The sequence below is a fragment of the Mobula hypostoma genome, chromosome 10 (genome assembly GCF_963921235.1).
Source record: "Mobula hypostoma chromosome 10, sMobHyp1.1, whole genome shotgun sequence".
Lineage (NCBI taxonomy): Eukaryota > Metazoa > Chordata > Chondrichthyes > Myliobatiformes > Myliobatidae > Mobula > Mobula hypostoma.
The window spans coordinates 77669254-77684020 of record NC_086106.1 but is presented as its reverse complement, the minus strand read 5'-3'; the positions used below and the strand labels follow the sequence as shown (position 1 = coordinate 77684020).

At 43.4% G+C, this 14767-nt stretch overlaps 1 protein-coding gene across 3 annotated transcripts in view; it reads left to right on the top strand.

Moving 5' to 3' along the window:
- Positions 1 to 8287: 8287 nt before the first annotated feature.
- phka1a (phosphorylase kinase, alpha 1a (muscle)) overlaps positions 8288 to 14767 on the top strand; it is a 158345-nt gene continuing 151865 nt past the window's right edge. For all 3 annotated transcript variants that reach the window (XM_063060651.1, XM_063060650.1, XM_063060649.1), the window contains exon 1: positions 8288 to 8596. In XM_063060651.1, coding sequence (XP_062916721.1) covers positions 8519 to 8596 — 78 coding nt within the window. In that variant the 5' untranslated portion in view covers positions 8288 to 8518. The remainder of the gene's footprint in view (positions 8597 to 14767) is intronic.

The window sequence follows — 14767 nt, the reverse complement described above, 5'->3', positions numbered from 1 at the left end:
GTACTGTTGGACGTGTTTGGCCATACCCCATGGACCGGGAAGGATTTGAACCTGAGGAGAAATGCTGGGTATCTGAAAGAGACCTATAGGATCTGGCTCTCATTCACGATTACAATCACTGCCTCTCCAAGCAGTCAGCTGTAGGGGAGGGGGTCCTGTTATGAGATGTTCCCAACTGCACCAGCTTCCAGGATTTAGGTTCTCCAACCCCCTGGAATACGGATAGCTGACGCAGCCCCTTTAAGGGTTCAAGACGGTCCCGCAAATTGGTAATCACGTTTTGGGCACCAAGAATCGAGTACTTAAGGACCACCTGAACTGAGGTTTGGTGTTCAATAGTAAGCCCTACTAGTGATTTCGTCTAGCTCAGTTCTCGATCCAGTTTGATGCCATATCTCGATCCGTGCTTCGGATGCTCCAGCATTTGTGTCTTGTCACAATAGTATAGAAACAGGCCCTTCAGTCCATCTAGTCTGTGCCTAACTACTAATCTGCCTAATCCCATTGATTTGCATCTGACCTGTAGCCCTCCATACTCCTCTCATCCTTGCACCTATCCAAATGGCTCTTAAATGTTGAAATTGACCCTGCATCCACCACTTGTGCTGGCACCTTGTTCCACTCTCTTTACACCCTCTGAGTGAAGAAGTTTCCCCTTAGGTTCCCCTCAAACATTTCACCTTTCACCATTAACCCATGACCTCTAGTTGCAGTTTTACCCAACTGGAGTGGAAAAAGCCAGCTTGCATTTACCCTATCTATACCCCTCATAATTTTGTATACCTCTACAAAATCTCCATTGAATCTTCTACTTTCTAGGAATAAAGTCCTGACCAATTCAATCTTTCTCAAGAACTCAGGTCCACAAGTCCCAGCACCATACTTATAAATTTTCTCTGCACTCTTTCAATCTAATTGACATCTTTCCTGTCGGTAGGTGACTAAAACTGCACACAATACTCCAAATTAGGCCTCACCAAAATCTTATACAATTTCAACACATCAGCTCCTGTACTCAATGCATTGGTTTATGAAGGCTAATGCATCAAACACTTTCTTTGCGGCCCTATCTCCCTGTGGTGCCACTTTAAAGGAATTATGGATCTGTATTCACATATCCTTCTGTTCTACTGTACTTCTCAGTGCCCTATCGCTTACCATGTAAGACCTACCCTGGTTGGTCCTCTCAAAGAGCAACATCTCACACTTGTCTTTATTAAATTCCATCTGCCATTCTTCAGCTAATTTTTCCAGCTGGTCCAGATCCCACTGCAAGCTTTGATAGTCTTCCCCGCTACACTTTACACTACAATCTTGGTGTCATCTGCAAATTTGTTGATCCAGTTTACCACATTATCATCCAGATTGTTGATATAAATAACAAAGAATGGACCTAGCACTGATCCCTGTAGCACACCACTGGTCACAGGCCTCCAGTCAGAGAGGCAATCACCTACAGGCTTCTCTGGCTTCTTCCGCAAAGCCAATGTCAAATCAGATTTACTACCTCACCTTGAATGGCAAGCAACTGCACCTTCTTGACCAACTTCCCATGCGGGATATTGTCAAAGAACTTGCTAAAACCATGTAGGCAACATCCACTGCCTTGCCTTCATCAACTTTCCTGGTAACTTCCTGGAAAAACTCCATAAGATTGGTTAGACACAACTTACCATTCAAAAAACCATATTAACTATCCCTAATCAGTCCCTACCCATCAAAATACTTATATATCTGGTCACTTAAAATACCTTCCAATAACTTTCCCGCTGTCAAGCTCACTAGCCTATAATTTCCTGGCTTATACAATGGAAAAACATTAGCTATCATCCAATCCTTTGGCACCTCACCTGTGGCGAAGGATGTTTTAAATAGCTCCATTAGGGACTTTGCAGTTTCTGCACTAGACTCCCACAGGATCTGAAAGGAACACCTTGTCAGGCCCTTGGGATGCATCTACCCTAATTTGCCTTAAGACAGGAAATACGTCCTCCTCTGTAATCTGTATAGGGTACATGACCTCGCTGCTGAATTTGATGGACTCTGTGTCCATCTCCCGAGTAAATGCTGATGCAAAAAAAAAATCCATTTAATATCTCCCCCATATCATTCAGCTGCATGCATAGATTACATGATTTTTCAGAGGACTGATTTTGTTCCTTGCTATCCTTTTGCTCTTAATGTATCTTTAGAAGCTCTTATGATTCTCCTTCACCTTCTCTACTAGAGCGACCTCATGTCTTCTTATAGCCCTGCTGATTTCCTTCCTAAGTATTTTCTTGCATTTCTTATAGTCCTCAAATATCTCATTTGTTCCTGCTTGCCTATACCTGCTATGCATCGCCTTCTTTTCCTTAACCAGGGCCTCAACATCTCTTGAAAACGGAGGTTCCCTGAAGCTGTAACCCTTGCCTTTTATTCTGAAAGGAACATACAAACTCTGTACTTTCAAAATATCGCCTTTGAAGCAACACTCACAACACGCTGGAGGAACTCAGCAGGTCGGGCAGCATCTGTGGAAATGATCAGTCAATGTTTCGGGCCAGAACCCTTCATCAGGACTGAAGAGGGAAGAGGCAGGGGCCCTATAAAGAAGGTGGAGGGAGGGTGGGAAGGAGAAGGCTGGTAGGTTCCAGGTGAAAAACCAGTAAGGGGAAAGATAAAGGGGTGGGGGAGGGGAGGCAGGAAAGGTGAAGAAGGAATAGGGGAAAACACAATGGGTAGTAGAAGGAGGCAGAACCATGAGGGAGGTGATAGGCGGCTGGGGGAGGGGGCAGAGTGAAACAGGGATAGGGGAAGGGAGGGGGAGGGAATTACCGGAAGTTGGAGAATTCTATGTTCATACCAAGGGGCTGGAGACTACTTAGACGGTGTATGAGGTGTTGCTCCTCCAACCTGAGTTTAGCCTCATCATGGCAGTAGAGGAGGCCGTGTATGGACATATCCGAATGGGAATGGGAAGCAGAGTTGAAGTGGGTGGTAACCGGGAGATCCTGTCTGGCCTCCTTTGCCAGAAAACACCCTGTCCCAATCCACACTTGCCAGAATTTTCTGATAACATCAGAACTGGCCTTTCTCCAATTTACAATGCCTATAAAAAGTATTCCCTCCTGGAAGTTTTCATGTTTTATTGTTTTACAACATTGAATCACATTGGATTTAATTTGGCTTTTTTTGGACACTGATCCACAGTAAAGACTCTTTCATGTCAACGTGAAAACAGATCTGTACAATGTGATCTAAATTAATTACACGTACAAAACCCAAAATAATTGATTGCCTAACTATTCACCCTCTTTAAAATGACACACCAAATCAAAACGGGTGCAGCCAATTGGTTTTAGCAGTTAAATGGAGATCACCGTATGCAGTCAAAGTGTCTTAATTGATTGTGGTAAAAATACATTTGTATCTGGAAGGTGGTGAGTCAGCATCCTGGCAAAAACTACACCATGAAGACAAAAGAGCACTCTAAGCAACTCTGGAAAAAAAGTTATTGAAAAACACAAGTCAGAAAATGGATACAAGAAAATGTCCAAGTCACTGAATATCACTTGGAGTACAGGTAAGTCAATCATCAAGAAATGGAAAGAATATGGCACTGCTGTAATTCTGCCAAGAGCAGGCCATCCTCAAAAACGGAGTGACCATGCAAGAAGGGGACTAGTGAGGGAGATCACCAAGAGACCTATGACAACTCTGGAAGAGTTTCAAGCTTCAGTGGCTGAGATGGGAGAGACTGTGCATACAATAACTGTTGCCCAGATGCTTCACGAGTCACAGCTTTTTGGGAGAGTGGCAAACAAAAAAACAAGGCCACTATTGAAAATAGCTCACATGAAATCTCGACTGGAGCTTGCCAGAAGGCATGTGGGAGACTCTGAAGTCAGCTGGAAGAAGGTTCTATGGTTTGATGAAAGCAAAATTGAGCTTTTTGGCCATCAAACTAAAATCTATGCTTGGTGTAAGCCAAACACTGCACAGCATCAAAAACACACCATCCCTACCATGAAGCATGGTGGTGGCTGCATCAAACTGTGGGGAGGCTTCACTGCAGCAGGTCCTGAAAGGCTTGTGAGGGTAGAGGGTAAAATGAATGCAGCAAAGTGCAGGGAAATTCTGGAGAAAAACCTGATGCAGTCTGCAAAAGAACCGCAACTTGGGAGAAAATTTGCCTTCCAGCAAGACACTAACCCTAAGCATAAAACCAAAGCTACACATGAATGGTTTAAGACAACTAAGTTAATGTTCTGGTGAAGCCAAGTCAGAGACCAGACCATAATCGAATTGAGAATTTATGGCTGGACTTGAAAAGGGCTATTTACTCACAATCCCCATGCAATCTGACAGAGCTTGAGCAGTTTTGTAAAGAAGAATTGGGAAAGCTTGCAGCATCCAGATGTACAAAGCTGATAGAGACCTATCCACACAGACTCAAGGCTGTTAATAGCTGCCAAAGATTCATGTACGAAATACTGACTTGAAGGGAGTGAATACTTATGCAATTAATTCTTTTGTGTTTTATATTTGTAAATTAATTCAGATCACTTTGTAGAGATCTGTTTTCACTTTGACACAAAAGAGTTCTTTTCTGTAGATCAATGTCAAAAAGAGCCGAATTAAATCCACTGTGATACAATGTTGTAAAACAATAAAACAATAAAACTTCCAAGAGGGCGAATACTTTTTATAGGTACTGTATAATCTAACCCAAGGACTAGTCTAATCAGTGGTGCTAGAAAGTTTGTGAACCCTGTGGAATTTTCTCTATTTCTGCATAAGTATGACCTAAAATGTGATCAGATCTTCATGCAAGTCCTAAAACTAGATAAAGAGAATCCAATTAAATAAATAACACAAAAAATCATTATACTTAGTCATTTATTTTTTGAGAAAATATGATCCAATATTATAGGCATCTGCTGGAAAAAGTATGTGAACCTTTGCTTTCAGTAACTGGAGTGACACCCTTGTACAGCAATAACTTCAATCAAACATTTCTGGTAACTGTTGATCAGTCCTGCACATCGGCTTGGGGAAATTTTAGGCCATTTCTCCTTACAACTCTGTTTCACATCTGGGGATGTTGATGGGCTTCCTTGTATGAACTGCTTGCTTCAGGTCCTTCCATAACGTTTCTATAGGATTAAGGTCAGGACTTTGACTTGGCCATTCCAAAACACAATTTTCTTCTTTTTAAACTATTCTGTTGTTGATTTACTCTTGTCTTTTGGATCATTGTCTTGTTGCATTATTCAACTTCTATTAAGCTTCAAGTGATGGACTGCTCCCCTGACATTTTCCTGTAAAATGTCTTGGTACGGTTTTGAATTCATTGTTCCTTCAACAATTGCAAGCTATCGAGGCCCTGAGGCAGCAAAGCAGCCCCAAATCATAGTGCTCCTTCCACCATGCTTCACGGTTGGGATGGGGTATTGGTGTTGGTGTGTAGTGCCCCTTTTTCTCCAAATGTAGCAATGTAGATTTCTGTCAAAAAGTTCGACTTTTCTTTCATCTGTCCACATAAGTGTTGTAGAACATTATTATCCCATAAGCGTTGTAGAATATCCAAGTGGTCTTTTGCAATTTGTTTTTGAGAGCGGTGGTTTCCTCTTTGTGTCTATCCATGAACACTATTCTTATTCAGTGTTCTTCATATAATGGACACATAAATAGAGACTCTAGCAAGTTCTAGAGATTTCTGTGGGTCTTTTGCTGTTACCCTTGCATTCTTTTACACCTCCTTCAGCATTGCATGGTGTGCACTTGGTGTAATCTTTCCAGGACTCGCACTCCCAGGGAGAGTGGCAACAGTACTGAGTTTCCTCCATTTGTAGACAATTTCTCTTACAGTGGACTGATGAACACTCAGGTCTTTAGAAATGCTTTTGTAGCCTTTTCCAGATTCATGCATCTCTGTAATTCTTCTTCTAAGGTCCTCTGAAAGTCTTTTTGATTGAGGTATGGTGCACATAAACAGATTTTTCTTGAGAAGAACAGGCTCTGTCAGTGACCTGACTTTGTGTGTCTTTTTTATACATGGCAGGGCACCTCTACAACACACACCTCCAATCTCATCTCATTGATTGGAACATCTGACTTCAAATAGCTTTTGTAGAAGGCATTACCCCAGAGGTTCACATACTTTTTCCGACAAATACATGTAATATTGGATCATTTTTCTCAATTAAAAACAAACAGGTATAACAGCAGGTATTATTTATTTACTTTGGTTCTCTTTAACTAGTTTTAGGACTTATGTGAAGATCTGATCACATTTTAGGTCATACTTATGCAGACACCTGCTCTATCTCATTGCCTCATAGGAGATTTAGTATTGCACTCATTCTTTTTGGGACCACTATGTACTGATTCAGGAAACTTTCCTGAATACATTTGACAAACTCTTTCCCAATCTGCCCTTCTACAGTGTGAAAAGCACAGTTAATATGTGGAAAGTTAAAACCGCTTACTCTCACAACCTTATATCTCTTACAAGAGTCTGCTCCAAGAGTCTCTACAAATTCGCTACTCCAAATCCCGTGGACTGTTGGGTGGCCTATAATATAATCCCATTCACGTGGTCATACCTTTCTTACTCCTCAGTTTCACCCATAAAACCTTATTAGAGGAGCTCTCCAATCTGCCCTGACTGAACACTGCCATGACATTTTCCCTTAATAGTAATGCCACCCTCCCCCTTTAACCGCTCCCGCTCTGTTACATCTATAGTAACGGAACTCCGGAACATCGAGTCGCCAGTCTTGCCCCTCCTGCAGCCAAGTCTCACTGATGACGATAATGTCACAATTCCATGCCTTATGATCATTCGTCTTTCCTACAATACTCTTTGCATTGAAATATATGCAGCTCAAAATATGAATCCGCCATGCTCAATCTTTTGATTCCTGACGTTGTATGTAGGCTTAATAACATCTTTCTCCACAACCACCCCATATCTTTTCTGGCACTCTGGTTCCCACCCCACTGCATGTCTAGTTTAACACCCTCCTCCCCCATGCAGCACTAGCAAACCTTCCCGCAAGGATATTAGACCCTCTCCAGTTAGGTGCAAACTGTCCCTTCTTCACAGGTCCCACCTTTGCTGGAAGAGAGCGCAATGATCCAAAATTCCGAAGCCCTCCCTCTTATACCTGCTCTTTAGGAACATATCAAACTGCATGGTCTTTCTATTTCTGGCCGCACTATCACATGGCACTGGTAACTATCCTGAGATCACAACCCTGGAGGTCATATTCTCTAACTCTGCACCAAACTCCTTGAACTCACTTTGCAGGACTTCTTCTCCCATCCTACCGATGTCATTGGTACCGACGTGGACCACGACCTCTGGCTGCTCACCCTCTCAACTAAGAATACTGTGAGCTCGACTCTGGCACTAGGGATGCAACAAACCATCCACTAATCTCGTTCTCGTCCACGGAACCTCATTTCTCTTCCCCTAATCAACGAATCCCCTGTCGCTACCGCTTACCTCTTCTCCCCCTTCTTCTGAATCACAGAGCCAGAATCGGTGCCAGAGATCTGCTCGCTGCTGCTTCTCCTTGGTAGCCGCCCGCCCCCCCCCCAACAGTATCCAACGCGGAATACTTGGGGAATGGCCACAGGGGTACACTACACCGGCTGCCCTTTCCCTCTCCTGACAGTCACCCAGGTACCTATCTCCTGCAATTTAGGGTTGACTACCTCCCTGTGGCTCCTATCTGTCACCTCCTTATTCTCTCGCATGTCTAGTCCACAGATAGCATGATTAAATTAATTCAGCCAACTCCCACCACATCAATAGATTCGGAATGATCAGCACAGTGGAAATGATCAATGCTAAGTTTGAGTTACGCGGGACCATTTAACTCTGTTACTGTCTTCCAAAAGATGGTCAAAATAACTGTTAAGACAGGACAAAATTCGCAGCTGGTAACAATTAAAACACAGATGACCATTGTCTGTCCTCTCATTGAAAATACCACCCGGAGGATGACAGTGACAGACCTGTTGTGGTTTTGACATTCGAAGTTATGTTCAAATTCTGGGATAAATACTTAGATTTACGCCTTTCAGTTGATAATTGAACCATTTGTCAATACCTGAAGCTTCGAGCACAGAGTCAGTGATTTAAGACATTGACGCCTGCACAAGACACATGCCAATTCTTGCTTGAGCTAATACTGGCTCATCAGAGGGGAACGCAACCGGAGATGTGAGCATGCGCAGGAACAGCGCCGAGAGCTCGGTGTGCGCATGTGCAGTCAGCAGAAGCGCCCTCTGGCCGCTGTTGGTGGGGTGGCGAGAGGCGGTTGTGGGGTTACGGGTCTCTTGGGATTTGATGCGAGGGTGCTGGCGGTTCCTGCCCCGGTCGGCAACAGGTGGCCTGGATAGAGGGGCGTAAGGCCGCTCACTGCGGCGCAGGGACACGAGAGGCTGATACTGCCGAGAGGACAGCGAGGTTGACGGGCGGATCTTGCAGCGGCACCCAGCAATAAGGCGGGCGAGATCCAGGATGAGGAGCCGCAGTAATTCCGGCGTCCGGTTGGATTATTTCGCCCGGTTGGTGAACAACACCATCTTGTGTCACCAGGTGGGTAACTGTCGGCTCAGTTTATACTGGAAAATGTCTCACTTCAGTCATCTGCAGGCTTGGTGATTTTTGACTCACAAGTTAAAGAGCCTTCACCTCCTTGAAACCCATTCGAGGTCTCATTCTTCGGCTTGAAGCCAGTTTCACTGTGAAATCTTAGGATGTGTTAGCTGCGAAACTTGATCTTTGCAGATGAAGACACTCTGTTCTCTTTAATCAAGACATGTAATTTCACAGTTCATAACTCATATCACGCTGTTTGCAGCTGCAGCAGGTCTGTAACTGGCTGGTGCTGAATAGTTGCTGGATGTACTTTTGTCTTGGCAGTATTTTATCTTGCACGCAGGTCTGAGCAAAAGGGGGTGATTTAAAAAAAACGTTTTGCAATATTAGTACATATTCTACACCGGTGACCGTTTACAAGCGTTGTGTTTTTGGGAGACATTGTAATTACTGACCATCTCTTGAGACATTTAATACCATCGTTCCCTTTAAGCTAATGAATAAGCCCCAAGACCTTGGCCTCAATACCTCCTTGTGCAGCAGGGTTCTGGATTTTCTCCCAGTCAGTTCGGATTCGCAACAACATCTCTTTTACAATCTTGATCTCGATCAGCACAGGCGTACCACAGGCTCCTGTGCTTAGCCCCCTGCTCTACTCGCTTTACACCTATGACTGTGTGGCAAAGTACAGCTCCAATACCATATTCAAGTTTGCCGATGACTGCACTGTTGTGGGCTGTATCAAAGGTGGTGAATGAATCTGCATACAAAAGTAAGATTGAAAATTTGGCCGAGTTGTGTCATAATAACCTTTCACTCAATGTCAGCAAGACCAAAGAACTGATTGTAGACTTAAGAGTAGGGAAACTGGAGGTCCATGAACCAGTCCTCAATGGAGTATCAGAGGTAGAGAGGGTTAGCAACTTTAAATTCCTGAGTGTTACTATTTCAGAGGACCTGTCTTGGACCCAGCATGTAAATGCAATTGTGAAGAAAGCACAGCAGCACCTCTGCTTCCTTAGAATTCTGTGGAGATTTGGCATGCCATCAAAAACTCTGACAAACCTTCTATAAATATGTAATGGAGAGTGTATTGACTGGCTGCATCACAGCCTGGTATGGAAACACTAATGCCTTTGAATGGAAAATCTTACAAAAGGTAGTGGATTCAGCCCATTATATTACAGGTAAAGCCCTCCCACCACTGAGCACATCTACATGAAATGCTGTTGTAGGAAAGCAGCATCCATAATTAGAGATCCTTACCATCCAGGCCCTGCTCTTTTCTTGCTGCTGCCAGCATGTAAAAGGGACAAGAGCCACAGGACTCATGCCAACAGGTTCAGGAACAGTTACTACCCCTGAACCATCAGGCTCTTGAACAAAAGGGGATAACTACATTCACTTGCCCATCCATTGAGATGTTCCCACAACCAATGATCTCACTTTAAGGACCTTATCATGCTATTTAATGTTCTTGTCATTTACGGCTATTTCTTTATATCTGCATTTGCACAATTTGCTGTCTTTTGGTTGATCTTTCATTGATCCTGTTATAGTCACTATTCTATAGATTTGCTGAGTATGCCCATAGGAAAATGAATCTCTGGGTTGTATATGGTGGCATATATAATAATAAAATTTTCCTTGAACTTTTTGAGTCAAATGCATGGAGTGAGATTGTAAGTATAGACAGGTTGGGGTTCTATCTCATTCAAATCATTGTAGTTTAGTTGGTGGTAGAGTACTGGGTTCCCTAAAGTTTGTTTTAAATATTTCAGTGTCTGGATTAGAAATATAAAACACTGGAACTATTCTGGAGTCAGGCATCATGGAAAGAGAGAGAGAGAATGAGTTAATGTTTCAGGCCAGTAATTTTTCATCAGAGCTGGCAAGGGTTAGAAATAAGTGTTTATTAAATTGCAAAGGAAGGAAGAGATGGCAAGAATGTTAGGATGGAGATCATGAAAAACAATGTTTGCTCTGCAGAAGAGATGAACAAAAATAGAGGGAAGTTGTTGGGACTGTGAGATACAAACCACTGTAGGCACAGGGAACCTAAAATGAAAAACAGAATAGTAGAAATAGTAAGCCAGGCAGCATCTGTGGAAAGAGAAAACAGAGATTAATGTTATAGGTTGATGATCTTGTATCTGAATTAGCCTGTTCTGGGGCAAACTGAAAAGCCTGGTAATCTGAAATTTTTCAATTTAGTGTTAAGTTCTGAGGTCTGTAACATGCTTGGTTGGAAGATGAAATGCAGTTTTGCAAGCTTACTTTGGAACAATGTTAGATGCAAAAGACAGGGATTGTAGTTGGTCATGTGCTATGTCCCTGACTTTACACTTGTCTGTCACCATAATATCCCATTACACTCTGACCTCTTTGTCTTTGGCTTATTACATTGCTTCAGCAAAGGCCTTTGTAAGTTCCAGGAACTGCATCTTCCAGCCAGTGTTACATACAGACTTTGAAATGTAAAACTGAATTGGACAATTGCCATCCTTTGCAGCTTGTACCAGAGCAGGCCTTTTCTGATACAAGGTAATCAACCTGTAAGATTAATTCTATTTTTTTCTTTTTTCTAAACAGTAACAACTTGCCTACTCTACTCAAGTGTTGAATGAATGGTTAATCTACTTTGATGTTGTCAGTTGAGGGAAGAATGGTGGGAGGAAGCAACAATAACTCACCCTTCATATTGTGCAAGCTGATGTTTAACTTGCCTGAGTGCTGGCAGAATGGGCAGGGGCATCAGTCTAAAGAAAGGCAACTGTAATTCACTTATACAACCAGACAATATATTTACCGGGTTGTCATTGCAAAGATGATAGTGCATTACCTTTCAGATTGATGCTGCACTCATTCACAGAGTGCACCCAAGAACATTTGACATGGGCAGTTATAATTTAAGCAATTATTTGTTGGTAGTCTTTCTGTTATGCACATTGTCGCTATCCTGAACTACTTGTCCATCCGTGCTGAACACACTTTTAATCTGCAAGGATGGGCCTAATCAGAGTATTTCTTTTTAACCTGTAGCAACAATACTCTTTGGTTATAAAGGAGGGAAGTATGAATTTATAAACTCTTCTTGGGCTTCCAGCCGGGTACAGGTTTCAATTTTAACTGACGTTTCAATGACGAACTCTGCCATCTTCTTCTTCATCAATCCTTCTTGACTGGTTAGTCCTCATCCAATCAGGTTTCTGCTGTCCCACCTTGTTTACAATCGAATTCCAGTTCTTACTTAGAGTGAGATCATCGTCTTTGTTAAAATTCTTTTCCTCTAGTTTTATTTCAATGACTTCCTTTACCAGGTGGCCCCAAAAGCCATTGGCATGGCACAGTAGTTTTGTGCCATCAAGGTCAATCGTATGGCCACTGCGAATGCAGTGTTCTGCTACTGCCGATTTCTCTGGATAACCCAACTGGATATACCTCCTGCGTTCCCTGATGTAGGTTTCCCCCGTGTGTCCCATCTGGCCGATATAGGCTATTCTGCATTTACAGGGAATCCTGTAAATGCCAGTTGTCCTGAGACTCAGGTCATCTTTGACCCACATAAACTGTGATTTGAGCCTCCTTACGGGTTTGTGGATGGTATTAATCTGGTATTTCTTCAGGATCCTGGTGATCTTTACAGAAACAGTGGAAATATAGGGAAGACAGATGGTTTTTCTCTTTCAGTTAGTCCTGACGAAGGGTCTCGGCCTGAAATGTCGACTGTGCTTCTTTCTATGGATGCTGTCTGGCCTGCTGCGTTCCACCAGCATTTTGGGGGTATTGCTTGAATTTCCAGCATCTGCAGATTTCCTCATCTTTGTTTTTTTTCTGTCGGCCCTTTTAACAGCTCGATTGATTTCCTCCACCTTGTAGCCATTCTGTAGGAATGTCGTCCGTAAGCATCTTATTTCCTCAGGAGACTTTCTGGGTCCAAAATAGTTTTCACATAGTTAATCAAAGTAGAAAGAACCACTTGATGTTGGGAAGCACGATGATGAATATTATTGTTAAGGTGTAGGTCTGTATGAGTGGGTTTCCAATAGATGCCATATCCGAGGCTACCGTCCAGTTTCCTTCATATTAGAATGTGCACCTCCATGGTAAATTGAATCGATTTAAAAAAAAATCTATACCTGTACCTGGCCGGAAGCCCAAGAAGTGTTTATTTGTCATATACATTGGGAAAACACGAGATCCTTTTTTAAAAGTATGAACTTGTTTATAGTTGTCAATGTGACTACTGCTTTATTGGTGAGAATTGACCCTGCGACTTTGATCAGTTACATTAGGCATCCGTTAGTCTCATGAGACCATGGATTTGTGCCTTGGAAGGTTTCCAGGGCGCAGGCCTGGACAAGGTTGTATGGAAGATGAGCAGATGCCCATGCTGCAAGTCTCCCGTCTCCATGCCGCCGATGTTGTCCAAGGGAAGGGCATTAGGTCCCATACAGCTTGGCACCGGTGTCGTCGCAGAGCATTGTGTGGTTAAGTGCCTTGCTCAAGGACACAACATGCTGCCTCAGCCAAAGCTCGAACTAGCGACCTTCAAATCACTAGAGGAACGCCTTAACCGCTTGGTCACGCGCCATCAGTTACATGATGAAGTAATAGTAGACTTAATCAAAAACAGACTGAGCTCTTCTTCAAACAACAGGAATTCTGCAGATGCTGGAAATTCAAGCAACACACATCAAAGTTGCTGGTGAACGCAGCAGGCCAGGCAGCCCTCGCTTCCATCTCTGAGCCTATTTCTTTGGCAAGGATTCCCCACCAATAACCCCTTCTCCCATCTTCATCCCTCTTCCTCTTCTTGAACATCCTGCTCTGGTCTTCTGCCCAATCTGGATCTTTTCATCTCTAACTGCTAATGAGACATCAATTGTCTTGACTTGCATACTCCTCTCTTTTACTCAAACCTCATGCTCTCAGAACGCACTGCCCTTCACTCTCTCCACACTAATCCCACCCTCACCATCAAACCTGTAGACAAGGCTGGTGCTGCTGTAGTCTGGCAGACTGACCTCTACCTAGCTGAGGCCAGGTGGCAACTTTCGGACACCTCCTGTTATATACCCCTTGAAAAAAGACCCCAGTAAGGAGCATCAGGCTATTGCCTCTTACATCATCACAAAACTCATGGCTGCTGGAGATAATCCATTTACTGCCACCAACCACATAGTCCCTTTACCCTGCGCTGCATGTTTCTACTTCCTATCCCAAATCTACAATCCTGACTGTCTGGGTATTTCTGTCTGTTTCTGTTCCTGTCCCACTGAACTCGTATCCACACACCTTGACTCCATTTTGTCCCCCTTTGTTCAGTCCCTCCCTACCTACCTCAGTTAAACTTCACACGCTCTTGATCATTTCAGTCACATTAAGTTTGAGGCCTTGATTGCCTCCTTTTCACTGTGGATGTTCAGTTCACATATGCTTTTATCTCCCATCAGGAAGGCCCTGTAACTCTGCTTCTTTCTGAACAAACAGACCTAACTAGTTACCCTCAATAACCACCCTCTCCATCTGGCAGACAGAACTGGTTCTCACCATCAACAATTTATCTTTCAGTTCCTCCCACTTTCTCCAAAGCCAAGGTGTAGCCGTGGCAACCACATGGGCCCCAGTTATGCCTATCTTTTTGTCAACCACATGAAGTAGTCCATTTTCTAAGTCTTCACTGGTAATCCTTCTCAAGTATTTCTATGCTACAAGTTCAAGTTTAAGTTTAATCAACCTTAAACATGAATACAGCCAAACAAAACAGTGTTCCTCCGTTGCCAAGGTACATGTAGCACATGTAGTTATGGTAGCAGAAAAAAAATCACAAAAAATAATATGACCAAGTCCGTAAGTGGCATGCCCTATAGACTGATGGTGTGTGGGATGTCCTGGTTCAGGTTATCTTCCGCCAGGCGAACACTGGAGGGCAGCAATGCCGGGAGGGGCAGCCGCCAACCCAATACGGATTCTAGCGCACCCACAAAGGCCTCCTGGTACCTCCTCTTCTGGGCAGCTGCAACAGGCAACATTGTAGTATGAGGGTCTAAGATGTGCTACAACCGAGGCAACACGGCTCCCCTGCTGCTGGTCTTGCCAATGAACCAGTGAACTGGACTTGAGTATTCTATATGACCAATGTCCAACCGGGTATTGTGATTGCAA